General features: G+C 40.5%; 1 protein-coding gene across 1 annotated transcript; it reads right to left on the bottom strand.

Annotated features, from left to right (window-relative positions):
* Positions 1–1,063: 1,063 nt before the first annotated feature.
* On the bottom strand, positions 1,064–19,167 carry RAB32 (RAB32, member RAS oncogene family). Its single transcript, XM_068677029.1, has 3 exons — positions 18,785–19,167; positions 4,087–4,364; positions 1,064–2,618 (listed from the first exon to the last, which is right to left on the bottom strand). The coding sequence occupies exons 1-3, from the start codon at positions 19,002–19,004 to the stop codon at positions 2,469–2,471; spliced, it is 648 nt and encodes a 215-aa protein (XP_068533130.1). The 5' UTR covers positions 19,005–19,167; the 3' UTR covers positions 1,064–2,468.
* Between the last annotated feature and the right edge of the window lie 2,334 nt (positions 19,168–21,501).

Here is a 21,501-nt window from a genome sequence, read left to right as displayed (position 1 = left end):
GAGCAAGCACCATAGCTGCTCAGAAAAAAAAAAAAAAAAAAAACAAAAAACACTTTACTGGCAATTTCTCCAATAAAAAAAAAAAAGAAATTAAGGAACTGGACCATGAACTTACTACACAAGCTTTTAATGACATAATTCTAGAATTCAAAAATTGGCCTAATACCATTAGTCAGTGTTTATGTTAATGTATTGGTCCAGTAAGCTTACTAATTTGAAACCAAATAAACAGAAATTTCATGTTTACTCAAGAATTTTTGTCATGTATCTTTATCTATTCAAGAAGTATAAAAAACAGACTTCACAAATGCTCCACTGGCTAGTTACCACATCTGTACAGATGTGCTTTAAGTAGTTTAGGAGATTAAATAGCTTTAACAAGCAAGTTTACAGTCCGAGTGGACTTGTAGAAGTGGCTGAACAGGGAGATTATGGTAATTCCAGGTTAGCTTGAAAGGCTAACAACCCATACAAACCAAGAGGCAAGAAACATGGTTGGGATGCAGCTTCCTTTCTGATGTGCTAAAGGCTTTCAAAGAAGTTGTAGGAAGCAACCAAGGTTTAAGTGTCCAGTTTTAAGCGTCAAGTAAGTCTGCATGTCTAATAGATGCATCCCTCCTAGTGCTCCAGTGGAAGGATGACAGACCATGGACATAAACATAAATCAAAGTTAGAGGTTCAGACTAGACAAATGCTCATGAGGATGGTTATGCTTTGTAACAACTTTCCCTGAGGTCAGTCTGTTGCTGAAGGTTTAAGAGCAGAAGGCCACATGAAGGCCTGAGCTACTGTGTATGACCTTGCTTGGAGAAGGATATTAAGCTTGACAACCCAAGAACTCTTTCACAACCTAGGAACCCTTTCATCTGAATTACTTTATAATCAGAAACCAGTTAAACCCTGTTTTAATTTATGCCAAACCTTACTATGATAAATTAAAACAAGCCTTTAACACAGTGACTACTAGAATACACAAACATTTTCACTGACATTTGAAAACAAGTTTATACAGGATAGCACACAGGAAGTGAAGATTCATTCTCAAAAGCATACACCAACAACATAAGATGCCCAAATATATTTATTGGTCTCTTAAAAAGTATGTTACTCTTTAGAAAAAAAGACAGCTTAGGAAGTTATAATGCAGATTAGAGTACATCCAGTCTGGCACATACTTCATGTGAATGTTTAAACATCAGTACCATCAGACCAAACAAGACAAGACTTCTGAAGCCAGTAGCAATAAGATACCAGGACAGAAGAAACCTTTAAAATTTAAAAGGAGCTTCAAAGCCTTTCAGCCAGGCAGAGCCAGAGTTCCAGAATATATTCAAGAACTGTGTCGTCTCTCTACTCCTTTTGATTTTCATTTGCAGCCAGAAATGCATGAGTTCTAAGGAAGCTTGAGCACAGAGAGCTACAAACTGGTAAGCCAGTTCACCAGCCCTGAGTAGTCAGAAGAGTGCAGCACTGTTCTAAAATTGAAAAAAAGGTAGAGCTTTGTGTTTGATAGACTACAAAGAATCAGTTTAACCATTTCTTTCATGACATCTCCCCTTCTCCTCTCAGTATTCAGAACTATCTCCAGGCAGAATAAAAAAGCAAGTTGATTATCACAGGACAGTAAGATATTTACTTTATGAGCTCTTGCTAAAGTTTTCAGTGTTAGTGCATGAAAGGGTTTCTGAATGTTTATTTCTAGGTGTGCATATGGGTGAAGCTACCATGATTACAGTTGTGTCAGAAGTATAACTGTATTCACTAATGTGTTTCACAGGTAAAGCATTAGCTGAAAATTTTCTGCTTTAAGTAGCTGGAGATGCATTTTTGCTATTATCTTTAACCATGCCTTTCCCATTAAACAGTCATTTTTCCAGCTTGTTCTTACTCTGTGATAAAAGCAGTCTACTCCACTCAATCCTGGTGAGCCCACTGAGGATGATATCTCCTGTCTGTCATTGTCCACTTCAAGACTTCTGGAATGTCTTGATCCAGGAGAACTAGCAATGAGACAGACCCTCATGGTGGGGATAATAAATAAGGACAAGTGTGTAGGTGAGAAGTCAGGCTAAAGTGGGACACTACTGGTGACAAAGGAGAAGTATTCAGAAAAGGTGCAAGTGTCTGTTCAGCTAAAACCATGAGTGAGTCCTATTTGGAATGTAGCATATGTCCTAGAAGGAAAGTAGACACTGAATGTAACTTTATTCCTTTTTCAGGCGTGTAACCACTACCTTATGTTCTCAGGTAAGAAACTAATCAGACTTAGATGCAGCCACTCAAGCAAGTGGAGTGACAATTCATAAGTTCCAGGTTAAACAAGAGTATGTAAATGCCCACATGAATCACCTGTTCAGATAACACCAGACACCCCATATGAATTGTCACAATGCAGCACCATAGCAGCAGTTGAATTTAAGGAACAGTCTTGCTGCTCATTCCATCACATTTGCTGAACAGCGGTAGCATTAGCAGCACTGTGATTTACTCTCTGCTTTCAATGGGTCTAGGTCCAGTTTTGGTTTTCCCACATCATTCTCTTCATTAGGAAAGGTTTTATAGTTGGCAAGGATGTTTTCCACCAAGAATCGAGCAGCTTCATCTATGTTGATGTTGTCCTAAAAATATTGAAAGCAAAGAAGTCAGTCTTATTTTAAAAAGGGTCATACATTCCTGTTAGAAGCTGTCCAAATACAAACTTCTCTACAGTCACCAGTATGATGCAAACACCTTAGATGCATGAGGTTATGGCTCAAACACTTGTTCTTTTGTAAAAGTCAACCAGAAAGGTTTGATACAAAAGTTATTCACCCATATTACATTACAGAATACTTGGACTGTAATCTAGTGTGCAGTCTGGGAATAAGCTTCATCTACATTTTGAGAAGTCACAAGTGCTGAGTTGCATTTTTGCATCAGGAAAGACAGATGGTTACAATGCTCATAGTAGTGAGACACCTTCTAGGGTCTTTTCCTGTTTCTGCTGCAGTTTGGATTTTATCACTTATCTAAAAAAGGACCTTTTGAATCAGCCTTAAACCCAGCTAAATTAGGGTGCCTCATCTAGCTACTCTACATTTTCTTATGCACACTTTGAAAAAATAATCTACACTCCAAAGAAGTCATGTATGCAGGATGCCTAGAGCTGTATTTCGGCCTGGTACCTCAGTTGCTGTGTACTTTCCCTATTTTAAAGGCAATCAGCTCTTACAGAGCTTTTAAGGAAAAGCATCTGAGCATCATGCCAAAAACGTCTATCGCTTACAAGGTAACACTCTGCCAGTTTGTCAGCAGCAGCTAAAGGAAGTGGGCAAAACAAGGAAAGAAGGACCTTGAGGTTTAGCTTACTATGTAAGAGTTATCAGCCAGACCAGTAACTTGGTATGCCAGACACATTGTCTTCATCTAGAAGAAAAGATTCCATTTCAAGCAATCGGGTTTCTGTTGGATTTCACTTCCAACTAAGTTGCTGCAAATTTATATGTACATTGACCAAATTGGCAGAGTAAAAACAATGCAAGACATTACTCATTTGAGTTACTTATTTGAATAAAGCAGCTATCTTAGCTTAAGTTGCTACACTGAGTGATTTGCTTCTCCCTAGTTCAGTCTTGCTACTGCCTGATAAAATAGAAGAGTGGTTTAGTAACATTATCTGGGTGGGTAGTAGCAAGTGAGCAAATAGCTTGTTCACTTCTGAAGTCTTACCACTTCCTTCATGCAACACCAAAGAAAAGCTGCAATATGAAAACCAGGACCTAAAGATAACTTGCCTTTTTCAGTAGTTCAATCAGGAGAATTAACATCTACTGAACAATACTGATCCTGACACACACAAGATGAAAGCAGATTATTGAACTTGGTTAATTAAGGCTTCCAGTTAGTTTTAAGGCTCTGAGTTTATAGTGCAGTTCTAATTTAACTCATGTATGTTGGAAGCTTTCCGTAGCAGTAAGCTATCCTGCATACCACATCCAATTTTTGTGGAACAGTCACATCCTCTTATTTTTCTTCCCCACATGGCATTAGAAGAGATGAATATAACCAATACTTAACAGTTAAAACTTTTTTTTAATTTATGCTTACCTTGGCAGATGTTTCAAACCACCCAACGAAGCCACCTTCCCTGCAGAACTGGTCCATTTGAGAGGGATTTTGGCTGCCATCTTTCTTCTGGTCACACTTGTTTGCAAGAAGAACAGCAGGGATGGGGCTGCCATTGGGAAGTAATACTTTACTGTCCAAATCATGCTTCCATTTTGAAACAGCCTCAAAAGTAGAGCCTCTTGTGACATCAAAGACCACAAAGGCACCAACTGCCTCTTTGTAGTATACTCTTGTCATATTTCCAAAACGTTCCTGGCCTGAAAAAGAAGGGAGTAGCAGTATTTATATTCATTACAGCTCATGCTAAAATATAAGTAGACTTCTGTACCAGGTTAGTATATATCAGTTTAGCATTTCACTCTAATAACCTCATCTCCTCCATCCTATGTAAGCTGATTACAACAGGGTCATTATGTACATCATACATGACAAGCCAGATGCTAAAAGCAGCCTGCAATTCCAGCTACCACTTAAACTTTTAAAACTTATTTGTTAAAAAGTGATTATAGGCATTACTACTCAAACAGCACTATCAGCACAAGTACACAGAAGTTACTCTTTCCACAAAAGACATTTCTGCATGATTTATATAAACCTAGTGACTTCAGTTACACATTTCAGCAAACCTAGAGGCTTTAACACAGGGACTGATGCAGCTTTCTACAAGCTCTGAAACCTAATAGCCTTCAGTGGATCTTATGAAGGAATCACCTACATTCTAGATTTTTTTTCTTAGGGTCAAGCTTAGAAAGAGCTAGTTTAATAGTTCAAGCTAAACCTCTCAACTTCACCTTTCAAGTCCAAGGCCTTCTCTGTAATAATTTCCAACTATAGGAGTGCTACAGCAGTCCAACAATTTGGTGCAAGGTGACCAGAATAGTTCAAGTACAATTGAACATAATAAAAATCTGGATGAAAGCCAACATCCAGTACTAAAAACCCTTTTCTTCATAAATACGGCTCTTGAAGTTAGTATGCTTGAGATACAGAATTAGAATACAGCTCAGCTTTTCTTCTGTTTGGAAGGTCACACTATGTTTATACCTGAGTGAGCAAAACAGTATCTAGTGCAAGCATGTCACTTCAAGTTTGGGCTACTAAACTTATTTTCTGCTTTGTTGAGAAGTCTCCAATGGAGAAAGCAATCCTTGCACTATACCACTTCATACACTGTAACACTACTTTAGCTGTTAGCATTTAGTTCACATGCAGTTTTAGAACAAAAGGATTTTAATTGGGAACATTGCTATCCTTTGTTTATAAACATTTAAGTCTGCCTTTGATTATCAAGGACAGTTTTATCTTCTCAGAAAGAACCAGAGATCACTAAGTAAAAGAACTGGTGAAGTTCTGCTGCTCAACAGGATGCTTTTCTAACTCAATTGCTTCATTTTCGTGTCAGTACTTCAGATTAGTTCATTCTTTACAGAGATTTTCAGAACAAAGCATTTGCTAGAAATGCCTGAAACCAGCAGTAGCCACAAGCAGTAGCTTCCATAGAAGTAGTAGAAAGGAGTTTTTTTCCAACTGTTCAACTTTTAAAGTGTAATACTGCATAAAACAGCATCGCTAGCTGACATCCTGAGGAGAACAAGTTGCACATGAGTTTCTTACTACCAGCAGAGTATCCCATGTGAGAACAAGGAGCATGTATAAGGGGAAAGATGCACCAAGCCTGCATCTCAAACTGTCGCTGGAGGAGGCACATTCCTTACACACTGTTTAGGAAACTTGTACACAACTTGTGTTGCCTTTCAAGCATATGAATAAGCCTGGAAAGGCATAGCAAGGTAGATTTGGTATCACCACCAATTCCTGTTATGCAGGCGTGTTTCCCTGCTGAAGTGCTAAATGCTAAAGGGCTAAATCTTGTCTTCAGTTCAGGAAGCATATTCCTCCGCACCACAGGATGGGCTCACAAAACAAAAAGCATTCTCTGCATATTCTTCTGTAATTTAAGTTGCATGAAAGCAGACAAGAAGACACAGTGTAGTATTACAGATTAATGCCTTTTTTAGATCAAATACTCCCATCTGAAAGCTGCTCTTTTCTAAAGTGGCCTCAACTCTAGAACAGTTCACTACAGAGCTGCCTTCCCCTCTGGAAGTCTGAACATTATTCTCTATGTAAGTATTAAAACTGATTTTACTAAAATTTTGCCATGCTCAGTTCAGACAGGGATTTCTCATTTCCTAAGTCCAGCAAGATTTTTGCCATAGTAAACTTACACTGTGACAACAATGTTGCCAGTACAGAAAGAAGATTATATCCACAGAAGGGAAGAGGCTAGAAATGATCAGATGAAACTAGACTTAAAGCCTCTAGTGCATAGAGTTGCAGAAGGAAAAGGACAGCAATGTAACTGCTTAGTACAGCACTACGGAAAAAGACATCAGAGGATAAGTCATACTGATAGGTCTGTTGTTTTGCTGTAAACCTGGTGGTAGCACTGAGGTATCCTTTCTGTTTCAGGGGTTCAGGTTAAGTTGCAGAGCAGTCATGGGGATCTGAGGTTTTATCTGGGGGTACTTCCATTTATATGGAAGTAGCTGTGTGCAATGCAGAGTTCTGCATTCTCTAACCACAAAGTTTTCACATCTAAATGACTCAGCACATGTTGTCACTGTATTTTCCAGTAATTGCAAGAGCATCAAGTGAAATAATTGCATAATGTCCTGCACTGGGATCTAATGCAGTTCCCTACAGTAGCATCACAGGAGTGAAGTTCAGTTTAAACCTGCATCAGACCTTGGCAGCTTCTCTTGCTTCTGAGTTTACATCAAAACAGACCTAAAGCATATCTAGATACTTGGAAAAAAAAAGTTAGAGCCTGGTCTGATATCTGAAGCTTTCTGTCCTTTACTTGACAAGAGATAAAGTTACCACCATGAGATTTGGGAAGTGCCAGCCTTGCCTTGAAGTTTATTTTTAAAAATGTCTACAGCAATATTTCCCAGTGCAAGGAATACACAAGAGTGTCCTGTTTATCATAGCAGCATGACTTATCATTGTGGCTATTCTTGCTTTTAGTTAGTGGGAGATGCCCCGCATTCCTACCATTATTGGAAGTCTTAATTCATGCTTATGAGATGGAAATCGAGGCTAGAAGCAGCATGTTAAATGTGCAATTGACTGCTGGATATGCATGGTATTGGACATGTCTGGTTCCTTCCTCCAGAAAAATCCCCCCATACCTAAAGAGTTAATAGTGGTTAATATGAACAGGAACCTACTCACTGACAGCAAAGAGATCTATGTAGAAGTTCCCCTCAGCTATGTTTTCTGCTAGGAAAGGAAGTTTGTTTTACCTCTGTCAATATCAGAAGTACAGCACAGGTTCCCCTACCTTGTAAGATCTACTCTTAGTCTACTATGAAGCCACATTACTGACAAGCCAGAGCTCTGTTACTTGCATTTAAACCCTTTTCTTGGCATGAGCACTATTGCTGGAAAGAATCTAACCTCTCTCACAGAGAAAACTAACAGTTCTGACATACTCCAGGAACTGTCACTAATGAGGAGGAGATGACCACAGGTTATAAAAGCCTGACAACTGGAAGAATGATGAAACCGTTTCTCTTGCTGAGGAGATCTTTGACAGGCTAATCAGCCTAATGCATGGCCAGAGCTCAAAATTTGATTTGAAACAACTCTGGCAGTTCCACATCAAATAATCCTAAACTGGAGAAGTAGCCTAAAGTCACACAAAAGTGAACACAACTAGATGAAGAGTTCTAACTAACAAACAACTTTGAGGACCGCTGCCATGAGTTTTGCAGTTTTTCCCCTGGACACAGTAGTACTGATTTGTCAGAATTCCAACATAGTCAAAGCCCTCATTTTATGAATAAGGCCAAGCAGCTATTTCAGCATTCAGCTCAGTGTCCAGTTAGTTTAAAAGGCAGTTTAAATAGTAAAGGAGTATACCACACAAGAAATCTTTATAAAACCATGCCAAGAAATATCCAGCACTACCACAGTAGCAAAGAAAGTAAGAGACCTAGTAAATCAAATTAGGTGAATTCAAGAAGCCTAGAAGTAGCATTCTGCTGAGGTCTTCCTTTTCTATCAACAGGTGAATCTCAACTACAGTACTATATATACACACTATATCACAGGATGCTTAATTAAATCATAATGAACAGTTGTAATTGATCAGTGTTAGTCTGGGAATACTTTAATGTCCTCCTTCCCTTGTGAGAAGGGTTATCAAAGATCAGGTATTCACCATGACCACCAACAGTCAATAGGAGTCAAGCCAAAATTCAAGAAGGGTCACTAATGGCAGCCTGGTGAAAGGATTCCTCAATTGTCTTGGCTGGTGGTCTGAACATCAGGGTAAGACCCCGTGCAGATACAGAGAATTCTGGTTTCTCTCACCACAAAGAAGGAAACTCATGGTCAGTGTTTAGCAAGTCAGATTTAGAAATACATAAGTATCTCAAAGTTGATACATGCTTCCTTCAAAACAGAGAAGTCCAGTGCAAGCCATAAATGAAGTCCTCTAAGTAATGATTCTGCTCCACTGTCAGCATTTATCAGTGTTACAGGAGTTAGCAACAACATAGCCTAAAGTCTGTGAGGACACCAACAGGGGTACCTGCAGGGGCATTGCAGAACATCTAAATGCAAGTTTAAGACAACTTTTACTGAGGATAAGAGCTTGAACTGAACTATTTTGATATAAAAAATGTGAACACATCAGGCTATGCTGCAGTCCATATGGGATGTTTTGTGTACATGCATAGACCACTGAAAATACTTCTGAAGTAGAAAAATAAGTAACCTCTAATGAACTACTCAAGTTTTAACCCAGAGTTCTGTGAACATTTAGGATAGACTCAGACTGGCACTATGCTCAGGTCTTGGTACCTATCTCCCTTGGGGAAGTCTTAAGTACTTTATAATGCACTAAGGATCTCAGATTTAGATCGGGAATATCCATTTCACTTCCTAGGTAGCCACTACATTTTGGCTGTTTGATGGCCCTACAGCTAGATGTTTGACACCAGATAATAAATAGTCAGGACTGCCCTGAGAAGGGACTGCCCCATTCTCCAGATATTTCTTGTACATTTTAGCACCACTGGGTTCAGGTATGAGCTGTCTGGGACTGCTTTTTTTAGTGATATACTGATGTTACTTGCAAGCCACCACTGCTGATGGTGGTTCCCCCACTCGCTCCCCAAGCCAGGACAGCTTGTCCCAGAACTGTCTTACCCAATTAGATTGAATTTGTTATTCAGCAGGAAGTAGGTTAACCAAACCACTATCAATATTACAGGACATGCTCAAGTGACTGCCTGCTTTTTCACATGGGCAGCAGCTGTAGATTGAGAAAGAGGAGACAGACTCCAAAACTGCCAGTACTAGATGTCTTCCTGTGCCTCATCCTTACCCACATAAGCAATCAGCGCAAGACTGTCAAGTGTTTAAACTACAAAAGGTGTTGAGCAAGATCAGTAGCATAGTAGGTATTAGGAACCTGTAAGAGTTGCAAAAGGCACATCGAGCTTCACTCTTACTTTTCACCACAGTGAAAGTAATACTTGGTATTTGTGGTTCTGATGACAAATGCTAAGAGGTTAAAAGAACGAGAATGACATTTTCCTGTATTAGACAGTACTAGAAGTAGTTCCACTGCAGCTCTTGCAGTTGATTAAACAAAGCAAGTCTCAGGTAACTTATGTGAACTGGTAGTGCCCTTTCTTACGAAGGGTGGTATGAGAAAGTTAGTGACCACTGGATGGGCAACTTATTGTCAGTAAGTGTCCCACACCCTTCAGAGAAAGGCTTTTCACTTTATAATTAGCCAGTCAATCTCTACTCGACTGACTCCCACTTCACTATGAGAGATGACCTTTGGTACTCTGGTTATGTTTCCATTAGGAAGCAGGAAAGGTGTAATAGAAGCAATGCTGTTGAGCAAGACAGTATTGGAAGTTGGCATCCACAGTGTACCATATGCTACAGGTACAGTATGTATGAGAGTTGTTCCAGACTATTTGGGGTCATTGAAGTCACTGAATAATGACAGTTCAGGTGCAGCAGTATCCTGACTATTTAGATCAGGACTTGAAGCACTTTCACAGGTTCCTAGAAGGAAGTGTTTCTTTCTTTAACAGAAGGAAGTAGCTCGCTCTAAAGTTTCATTGTACAGCACAATGAGAATCTGAACTAGTCATTCATTTGCTAATCTTTCCATTTGAAAATTTGGGTAGCTAGCCTCACCAATTTGTTTGCTATTTCTAAACCTCAGGATAAAGTAGAACCAATGCAACAGCAGAATCACTGAGGTGCAAGCACTCAGAAGCTGGACACCTGATTGCTATCAGGAAAACTGGCATCTGCCATCCTGATACATGTGGAATAGAATGGTGTCCTCTTCCTAAAGGAAAAGCTTACATATAGGATGAACTTTACCTCAAGAACCTGCACAGCTCATGGGGAGGTTTGCAGTAAGACTGAAACTTCTCTTTGCTGCCTGTAGCCTTAGGCTAATCCAGCGATTTAAGACTGTCTAAACTAGCTTTAACAGTTTAATATCTTGTAATCTAAGATTACCTCCTCTAAGCTTAGACAAGATGCATTTGCAATTCAGCTACCTTTATCCACAATCAAATCTACTGTAGGTAAGAGTATGACAGCCCTGTTCATACAGGAAAGTTTCACAAGTTAGTTTTCACTTCTGCTTGCAACTTGGACAAATTGAGAAGTTCCCGACTAAGCAGTAGATTTCTGTCCATAGAAAAGTATAGTCCAACCAAACTAAATATTTTCTAACTAAACAAATAGAGCATGTATGGAAAAAAGCTCCTTGCATTAGAATTCACTCAAAGTTGACAGCCCAATTATTGCCAGTAACAGCATGAACGGGTAACTCAAATTTTGTTCTAAAAAGTCTTAAAATAAGTCACCTGCCAGAGTTAAATTACTTCATGTCCAACACCCCCAATCCATCTCCTTCAGTGCACTGCCATGCAGCCAGAGCTGTGCTGTGTACTTAGTGATGCTGCATGGCACTGTGGCATTTCACAGCACAAGAGAACAATTCTGAAGTCAGTTTGTCTCGAGATCAACTTTATCACGGGACTGAAAAAATTTTAATCTCTAAAACAGTCAATGTGTCATGGCACACTGTGTGCCACTGGAATTTTATATCAAGTAGCTGCCACTCTGCTCTGCCCAGCAATCTAGTTGGGGAGCACTCAAAGAATAAGTTCCCATAGCTTTAACAGTGACACTCAAAGGCTTCTTTAAAAATACTTTTTGAAAACCTGCCAAGATCCACACAATAAGGGATATTGGTTTGCACTTACTGCTAATCTAGAAGCTGTCCCTACTGAAAGGGTGCTAGGGTTTTTCTAGTCCGAGATAAGATGTTTATTTCTAAACAACCTCCATAAAACCCTGAAATCCTATAATTCTTCAAAGCAACACACCATCGCTTCTATTTTCATAATGTGAAATGTTGAATATTTTACCACAGGCAGCTTGAGAAGCATGCTGCACTTCAGTCACTGCTTATTGCCATTTATACTACCTTTAACACCTGCAAAAACCTCAAAGAATTATTCCTATGCTTTCATAGCAAAATTAATAAATTTCCTTACTGCCAATCACTTCCTTTTGACCTGGCATATCACAAATTCTAGTCTGAGTACTTGGAGGGAATAACCTGCAAAGACAGATCAATAATTGCTGCTGCAGGAAAATATTTCCAGCAGCTCTGAAATTGAATCCCAGGATCCTCGCTCACTACTGAAGAGAATAAACTTATTTTATACAGCATGTTGGAGACTTTTGAGACAGGCTGCTAGGATTACCTGTTTTATGAAACACAGGAAAGAAAAGGAGTTTTGAACAACCACTGTATAGCATTTGTCCACTCAAACTGTACTTGTGACCACACACTTCAGTGACACCCAAGCATGGTGTGCACATAAAGAAAACTGAACTGGTAAAAGGCCAAGTGTAGATGAATAAATAAGGCAAAATTACCAAGATTTTGAGCTGGAACACTTATGTAAGGCACGTTGATAAAGGTCCGTCTCCATTCATGTAAGTTCACACGTTAAGAGAAAAGTGTGTATTTAATGCAGTCTACATTGGTATCTCTCTGAAGGGTAATATACTTGTCAAGTAACTTCATTTCTTACTACCTGAGCTAGTATTACTGGAATGGCAAGAATTCAGACAATACTTGCCTCAAAAAAGCTTGATGATCAATGCAAGTTAATGGATTTCTGCACGGATTTCTAGTTTGGTTTATGACTTGACCCAGAATTCAGTTATGTTGCATGACATATGCTATTCTTCCTTGTGTCTGCCTTCCCTTTCCCCATTTAATGGGCCCATCCATCCTTTGCTCCTGTACCACAGTGCTACAGAACTATTTTTATGACCTTGTAAAAAACGTAAGCTTTCTGAACAACTGCTATAAAACATGAACCTTATCTATTTCAGAATAAGACTGAAGCTCCATTTAATCCATTGTGATTAGAAGCTCAATTACTAAGTGATGCTTTCATTGTGAATAGAAATTAAGAGTGATTGCAAAAATAAAAATCAATACAGTAATCTTTCCTTTAAAGGTGTACTAGATCAGATAGCCCCATTACATTTAAGAAACACAGAGAAGCCTATGAAGGAATTCTAAGCTTATTTCCAAGATACTGAAAGAACATCAAGTCTATTACTTAAATGAAACAAGTCTGATTGTGCAAGGTACAACTGTTCAGTTATTATAGTAAAACTGCCTAACACCAATTTCAAGACTGTAATATTTCCCATGTGCTTGTGGAATTCCTAGTTTTAAACCATCAGCACAAAGGGTTTGACAAGTTCAGTTTAGGACAACATACAGTGTTTGGTGCTGCTTAGTACTACATCATGCAGCATAAGAACCTTCAGCAGTCCACACCGGTAGGACAAGGAAATTGCTTTCAGCCAAACAACCAACCATAGCTTGCTGGAGGGCATCTGACAAGCAACGACTTAAATAGAAGAATTCTAAGGAATAAAGCACATTGACATCCAGAATCTGTAGACCATAGAGAATCTTTTCACATCTGTGTTGCCCAGGGATGTCTGAAGGCTGAAGACACACCAAAAAAAAAAAAACAAGTTTAACATGTTTAGCATGTTTAACATGTTTAGCAGCTACTTGGACCACTTACTAGAAAAGTTCCAAATACAGTAAGTCATTCTCAAGTAAAAGTTCATAAACCTAGTTCTGCTGTTCCAGAGGAGTTACAGGAAAGGACACCCACACAAGATTTCCCACAGTAGGGTGGTTTCTGGAAGGAAATACATAGCACATCTTCAGTTGTCTCGTCTCTACTGCATTTCAAAAGCTTTCAAAACGAGCAGAACTACTTACCCCCCCCACCACCTTTGCTAGTCCTGCAAGTTTTCAGCCAACATCATTAAATAATCCTTCCTCTATAAAACGTATGTTTGCATGTGCATGAAAGAAGCATCCAGAGATCAGTCCCAGGTCTTTCAGATCTTTGTCAGTCTGAACTTGATCACATGAGGGTCTGAACCTGACTGGGAGCCTTCTGACCTGCCTCAGCTGTTACCAGAGGGTTAGAGCTCCCACCTCCATCACCAGATGAACCAGAAAATAGCTTCAAATGATTTGCCTTTTTTTTGAAATAAAGGTCTGAATCCATTTCTGATACTGCTATTTATATGCACATTTTTCACTCTTCCTTTTTCATTGCACTCAGGAGATTTGCTTACTAAGAGTGAGGAAAAGCATAACTGTGGGCATGTTATGCCTAGACTCTCCAGCCTCCACCCTGTGCTCACCTTTTCTAGGCACACAACTAGGCAATTTCTTCATGATTTCTTTGCAAGACCTGCCATTTAAATCCCTATTCTGACCTTTAAAACATGTTGTGGGTAAGGACAAGTTGTTACAAGACTATCTGTAAGGATTACCACCTCCTAACTCTATGCTTTCAGACCTCTCTGAAAAATAATTGAAGTATGCCTCTCTGGCAGAGTTAGGTACATATGGGAAAGTTTTCTTGTTACCCCCTATGGGTTTTCAGGGATGCACTAACACCACTTAAGGCTTACTTTAGACCTTAGTTAAAAAAAAGGTTAAGAACACAAGAAACAAGTTGTGCTCTAGTACACTGAAGCAGCTTGGCAGTCTTCAGACACCTCAGCAGCATAAGTACAGACAAAATAAAGTATACAGCTGCTCGAAGCTAGAATATTTCTCACATGGAAGCACACTATCTCACATACCCAAACAACCTGAATGCCTTTGAAACTCAGCCAACAAAACATGCAACAGTCCAAAGTTGTTGTCCACAGAGAGCGCATAGCTACTAGCAAGAACATTGCCTCTCCAGCAAGATGTTATTCCTCTGGGACAGGAAAGATTATTGGGTACAGCCTCACTCCCCTGTATCTAAGCTAAAAGGCTTGCATTTTGCTTTGTCTTGCTTTGCAAATCCTCACTTCAGTTTAGGTTTTCTACTTTGAAATATGTTTGAGCATTCTCCTTCTCTTCTCTTTCTTCTTCTACCACATCCATTGCTTCCTGCACTCACTTTTCTCATTTCTCATGGTTTCCTATAGATGTGAACAAGTTAAACTCCTGAATAAATTGAAGTTTTAACATCTACTTGCATATCTAAGATAGACTTGTCTTTATGGAAAAAAAAAAGGGTTATTCCAGGTCTTCCTCAACTTAGTATTTGAGGAAGATATTTCATCCAATGTCTCCATCATCTTCAGTACTGGTTTACATTCTAACAAGACAGTTCAGATCTTTTCAAGGATACGGGAAATAACAAATTTGCATGCTACAAGTCTTATCCATCAGCTCTTGAAAGCTTTCGCATTGCATGCTTAGAATACCTAAGCACAACTGCTCCTCTTCTGTTTGTCCCATTCATTCCACAGCCACACTCCTACAGTTAGAGCAATACTTCATTTTTAAATACTTATGAAGAAATTTTAATCAAGTCCTGGAAGAAGGGTACTACTGCCAAAGTTAATGCAGAATGCCTCACTCAAAGCTTTTAATGAATTTGTCTACCAGTTGTCATTTGTGACATTTTTCAGGGGAAGCCAAACTCAGATGGTCATCTTTGACTTACCATTATTACCCTCTAGAGAGTTGCATGTTTGTACAGGCTGGTGTGAGTGACAATGCTGCTCTTACTAGTTCAAATCAAGAGTTTGATTGAATCAGGAGAAGTCCTTATGGTGTTCCTTCAATCAGAGTTGAAAGTTACATCAATACACTATATTCACCTCCTACACCGCATTGTGGTCAGTGTACTGATGAAGAGAGAGCATGCTTGTCAAGTATGAATCTCTAGTGTATTGAAATTGACTAAAATACTTCCCTATCATTAAGATGCCTTTGATTTTTATCTCTTTAACACAGTGAGTCATTCCTATCTCCTACTTGTTTCACCAATTATTTATGTCTTTTGAAGAAGGAGGTTAACCTTTTAACACTCCCAGAATTTATCCTGGAAGAGAAACTTATCATAGTTTTACATGCTGAGTTAAAAAAACAAGACTAATGCACGAGGGCAGCTAAGGTTTAGAAGTTTTGCTCTGTACAGACACGCATATGAACTGTTCCTCTTTTCAGAATACTTCATACAGCAAACAAGATTTGACATTGACTATCAGTATCTCAAGCCTTTTCACCTCCATTGTCCAAAAAGCTACAATATCTGTATAACTAAAATGCTTGAGTATTTATTGAATACATAAATATATGCACAACAGTTCCCTTCTTCCCCCTTCACTATTACACCACCTGCACCCCCACACACACCTTGATCCTGCAGCAGGAATCTGCATTACTTTGTACCCTACAATAGGAAGGTTATTCCAGGAAAAAAAAAGAATTGGCAATATAACATTGTCATGGCCTATTAGGTAATTATATGGATTTATGACTAAAAACCTGCACTAGCAGAGAAATTGAATCCATTCATGAACCTGCTGCATTGCAATATACAGCACAACATTCATCAGTTTGATGTTTGGCTACATTCACACCAGAAGCCAGCACAGTATCTGCATTATAATCCTCAGCTGATGGATTGAGCTAAATGGTTAGTTTTTAATCATTGATTTAGTGACACGACCTTAGATTGCAGCACACGGCTCTTTGAAGAAAGCTTTTTATGATGGACTTTAAGTACAAGCTTTGATCTTGCGGGGAAAAAAAAAATTCTTTACTATGTTTAAGGGTTTGACTTCAATTCAGAAGCCTTTTTAAAGGCATCAAAATCCATTCAGAGTGCCAGCATCATGTTGCTTGCAGGGAAGTCACATGTAGTGTTACTTACCATAAGATTTAGATCTCTTGAAGAGATCTAAAGCTGTTTGTCTGCACATACCAGAAGATAAAGTTATCTACATGAGCTGTTGAAAGCCAGAAGACAGTTGGGCTAATGAGTTAAGAGGGAATGACTATCACATGCTCAGATACTTCATTACATACTTTAATAAAGTGCTTTAGGGAACATATGCTGGGACTATGTAGAAGCCATCTTCAACCCAGTTCTCTAGAACTAACAACTTATACATAAACCTCATCCTCAGGTATTCAGAAAGATTCATAAAGTAAAGAAAGCTGCAGAACACATTTCCAGCTCAATTACATTAGCAGTAGTATCTATGAGGGTTTCATGGTATTAATAAAATCCCTTTGATTTTATTTTTAACACAAGTCTAAACTATTGCTCTCATACTAGCTGAGCACAGCCCAATCAAATATCACTAGAAATACAATTACTTTTGTTCTTGGTCTCATTTTTCTACTGGAGAAGGGCTCCCAGCCCCTTGGAAAGAGAACAGCCTAAGCCACCAGAGTCAGAAGAATCTGGATTGCAACTCGCAAGATTGTTGTAGTTACCTTCATTTTTGAAAGGGAAAGGCTAGTGAGGAAATTCATGTGGAAGCATGTATCAAACTGTAAGACTGGGGAAGCGTTGCCCATTTAGTTTAGTAGGGCATCATCTGCGTAAGGCCTAGAATTGTTATGAATAATATATAAACAGTGACAGGAGAATAACAGAATTACTCTTCACTTTGTTGGCAACATTATCACAAGCCTCTACAGATTTATCAGCAACTCCAAGATATGGTAATGGCAATAATCAAGAGTGAAAAAGATGTATTCTAGGTCTTGAAATTAATGCATGGCTTTATTATTAGAACTTCCCATAATATAAAATAGTTTTTGTTACAAGTACAGCTAAGTTTCTGCTTAGCCTGTTGAAACAGGTTGCTTTGGCAGAGCACCAGTCTGCCCGTGTCTCAGAAACCAAGGGCTGAGGAGAAGTTAAACAGAAGTGTGGCAGCCTGCCAAACACCAGGACCCTGATCAGCCTTCTCTCTCTTATCTTCACAACCCCAGACTTGCTAAATTACAGCCAGAGTGCTGTAGCAGCTTGCACCAATACTGCCAATTGACTGGGGAAAAAAAAGTTGAAAACTGATTTGAGAAGAGAACCTATCAGAAGAGAAACCCTGCCAATATTTTTCTTGCTCTTCAAAACAGCAATTAGAAAATATTTCAGTTTGCCCTACAGCAGAAAGATCTATTTTCTGTTTCAGCATACTGCAGTGAGAAGCAGACTTTTTAGTTTGAGGAATTCTATGTGAAGTGTTTTAAGACCAAGATGCAGCAGCTTTGTGTTACCCTTCCTGTTTCATGAACTTCCACTTAACAGAGAAGAGAGATCACGGAAACAGTAACTACCAGTTGTTACCCTAGTATCCTCCACTGTAAGTTTTAAAAACAGTAATTGAAGTTAACAGCCTACTTGTTTTCATATCTGAGGAAATATTCTGAAGATGGTAGAAAGGGAAGAGAACTGCAGGTTAATACCCAGAACACACACAAACCCAGAAATGCTTTGCCAACTTCAGATGATTAACAACTTGAGGATACAGGCTTCTTACAAAACCACAGCAAAATAAATTTTACTGTGTCATTTAAAACCTCAGCATGAGCAGTTAACCAAGATATGTATGCAGTTTGATTCTCTAAGACACATGCTAGAGAACAGTTCTTAGTTATACACAGGAAAGGAATGCTGTGCTGTTTGGGCATGCCAACAGGGCTTTTCTCCCTCAGCATGCTCAGAGTATCTTTTTAATACACAAACCCACAATCTGAGTGTAGAGCTAAGTGTGACACAAGTCCCCTTTGCTCACCCCATGCTGCAGGGACACAAGTTGCATTGAAATTAAGTGGATGGCTCCAAACAATTAAAGTTTGAGCATGCCTTACATGAGGCCAATGGTAGCTATATGAGGACCTTGAGCCCGTAAGGCATGCCTGCTGAGCACAGCCCGCCTGGAGGAGATATGTATTTCCTCTAGAAGCAACAAGGAGCAGGGGCCACAAGCAAGCTAAAGCAGTGAGCAGCTGGAGCAGGGGTCAGACAACTGCTAGCAAGTGGAGCAAAGCACAGCAGCTTTTTGAGGACAGCTGCAACAGCCTGGGACAAGCCAAGAGCCACCAACACCAGCTGGCAGAGGCGCCTGTGGGAAGCCAAACCAACCTCCCTGACAGAGGCCTCATTCTGCTCAAGCCTCAAATTTAGACAGGAGCTGCTGAATGCAGCAGGGAAGGGGAAAAACAAGAAGCCAGGCTTGAGCACACCCCATCCCTCACCTGCGATGTCCCAGAGCTGCAGCCGCACCAGGGTCTTGCTGTCCCAGTTGATGACTTTGAGCGCGAAGTCCACCCCGATGGTGGCCCGGTAGTGCTGGGAGAAGAGCTGGTGCACGTACCGCTTGATGATGCTGGTCTTGCCCACGCCCAGCTCCCCGATCACCAGCACCTTGAAGAGGTGCTCCCGGCACTCGGCCACCGGCCCTTCCCCACCGGCCATCCCCGCTGCCTGCCTGGCCTCGGCTCGCCGCGGCTCTGCTCAGCCCCAAAACTTTCCCGGCCGGGACCTCGCCTCCAGGCAGCGCTGCCCGCCGGGCCGGCCCGCGCCGGGCGGCAGAGGGGAGGCCTCAACCACCTGACTGCAGTCACAGGACGCGGAAACTCCGCGCTTATAAATGCCCGGGGAGGGAAGGGGCGGGCGGCGGGGAGGAGCGGCCGGGACGGGCCCCGGGGAGCGGCCGCCAGACCCGGGAGAGGCGGCGGCGGCGGCGGCGGCTGGGGCCGCGGTGCCATGGCCCCGTCTGTCCCTGTCCCGGCCCGGGGCCCCAGCGTCCCGCTCCCAAACTGATCCCGATTCGTTTCGTCCTCGGTCTGGCTGCGGTTCTTCTACGAGCCGCACCAGGCCAAGCGGTAAATGGGCACGCACGGCCCTGCAAGTCAGCAGCAAGTGGAGTGTCCGTCCTGCAGAGCGCGTGGTGCCACGTCTGCAGGTTGCTCCTGCTGGGAAACATCAGCAGCAACAACAAAATAAATAAAATAACAAACAACAACAAAAAGTTGTATTTGGTAACTTGGAGCCACAGCATCCATCCGAGCCCCAAGGGAGGCAGCTGGGTGGCTCGGTCTCAGTGTCACGGCTGCTCCCCTGCATCTGCGGCTGTCCGGGCACCAGTAGGGTTGGGAGCGAGGGGATGTCTCCAGCAGGGTTAAAAACCCTGGCAACTAATCTGGCAAGCAGTCATCTGTTCACCCTGTTTTTATACCACTTTACTGCGTATGGTGATTCCTTTGCCATGCTTTCTGTTGGTGGCTTGAGTGAGACAAGCCCGGCTTCTTCAGTCAGCCTGGAGCATGCTCACTTCCTTGTCACGCAAAGGTGATGCATGGAGTATAAATGGAAGCAGGTGGAGAGACTGGCAAAGCGAGGCAAAAGAGTTCTTGAGCAAAATTTGTATTTAAAGGTTTTGGTCTAAAATTATTAATTTAAGCTGTCATGCTGTATTAACTTGAAGACAATTGCTTTAATTAGAATTTACTTTTCAGCAGCAGCAATAACATCAGAATATAAACCAAGGACAGATTGGTACTCAACAATTAGATTATTATTTATTATTTATTTTTTATTTTTTCTAGTGGAGGGTGGCATGGAGTAGCATCAGTTCTCCGGCAAGAGGTGGGATAGACAAGAAACACAGTCATTAGTTAGGAGGTTGGTAGTGAATGTGGGAGACGTTACTTCAGGTATACACACCTTAAACAGCATGGGTTCTGGTAAGCCTCTCTAACTGTATCAAGATTGACCTCTGTGTGCCCAGCTGTTGTCTGTTCAGATTGGGATTTGGCTGGTTTCTCTCCTTCTGGCAAAATCAAGGTGGGATGGGAGTACATTGTCACATGCTCAGGTGGTGGTGTGGCTGGGGTTTAATATGGTTGCAGAGGCCTAGTTCCTCAGGTTGAGATACACACTTTGTGTCTTCATCCCCTACATGTCAGAGGGTGATTATGGTACTTTCCAACCTTACAGGAGCATTTCATTAATGGATTACTAGGCACACTCTGACATTATGTAGCCCAGGGTGCAGTGCTTGCTTATTCTAATTGCAGGCTTCTGATAATATTAGATAATTTGGTTTTGCATGCATAGATGGGATGGAACTTTAAGGCATTTCCTACCGTTTGTTAGGCCTGCCTACTACCGTCTTTGTCTTACATGCCACAGAAATTCATTACTGCCATTATTTTCTTCATTCCTCCTCCTCATTTTGCAAAAGTAAGGGAACATAGATCATATCAGACAACTAAGTGAGCAACTATACTATCATTAAGAAGCTGAATACAAGTACTTCAGTATACTTGAAACTTGATATCAACAGTTCAAAAGAAGCCTGTAGGTTGTTGTTTTTTGTTTCCTTTTTTTCTTTCTTTCTTTTTTTTTTTTTCTCACGTACTGATTTTAAGCAATTAGAACCAACATCAGAAATAAAGAAGTCTGTAAAAGTCATGATCTGCTCACAGAAGACTCACAAACAGAAACAAGGGCAAAATGTGACTGATAATTTTACACAATTAATAGCTTGATCAGTTCTAATTACATTACAGCGTGCCAAACATATAGCAGTAGATCTTGCCTGAACTAGTAATTTGCCTTAATTTCATTATTATTCATTTCATTCAAGCTGGCTGATATCTATGTGGAACAGCTTGGCAAAATTCAGTCATTTGCAGTCCTGTTATTACTGTTCTGCCCCTCTATGGTGCAGTATAATCAACCATGCATGAGGTTATAGAATAAAGTATAATCACCATCTGCCTAGCACAGGGTAGATAATCTTTATTCTGTGAGTTAAATTTTGGTGTCACTTGGTCTTTTGCATGTAATTCTACTTTTTCATTGACTCCACTTTACTAGCTGAATGTCAGCAAAATTCCCCTACTGAACAAGGGTTGTTGGCATCATGGTATGGTAATTGGGATTACATTAAATTATAATGTTGCCT

This window comes from Anas acuta, chromosome 3, assembly GCF_963932015.1.
Source record: "Anas acuta chromosome 3, bAnaAcu1.1, whole genome shotgun sequence".
Taxonomy (NCBI): Eukaryota; Metazoa; Chordata; class Aves; order Anseriformes; family Anatidae; genus Anas; species Anas acuta.
Note: the sequence above shows the minus strand (reverse complement) of the source record. Positions and strands in the feature narration are given on the sequence as shown.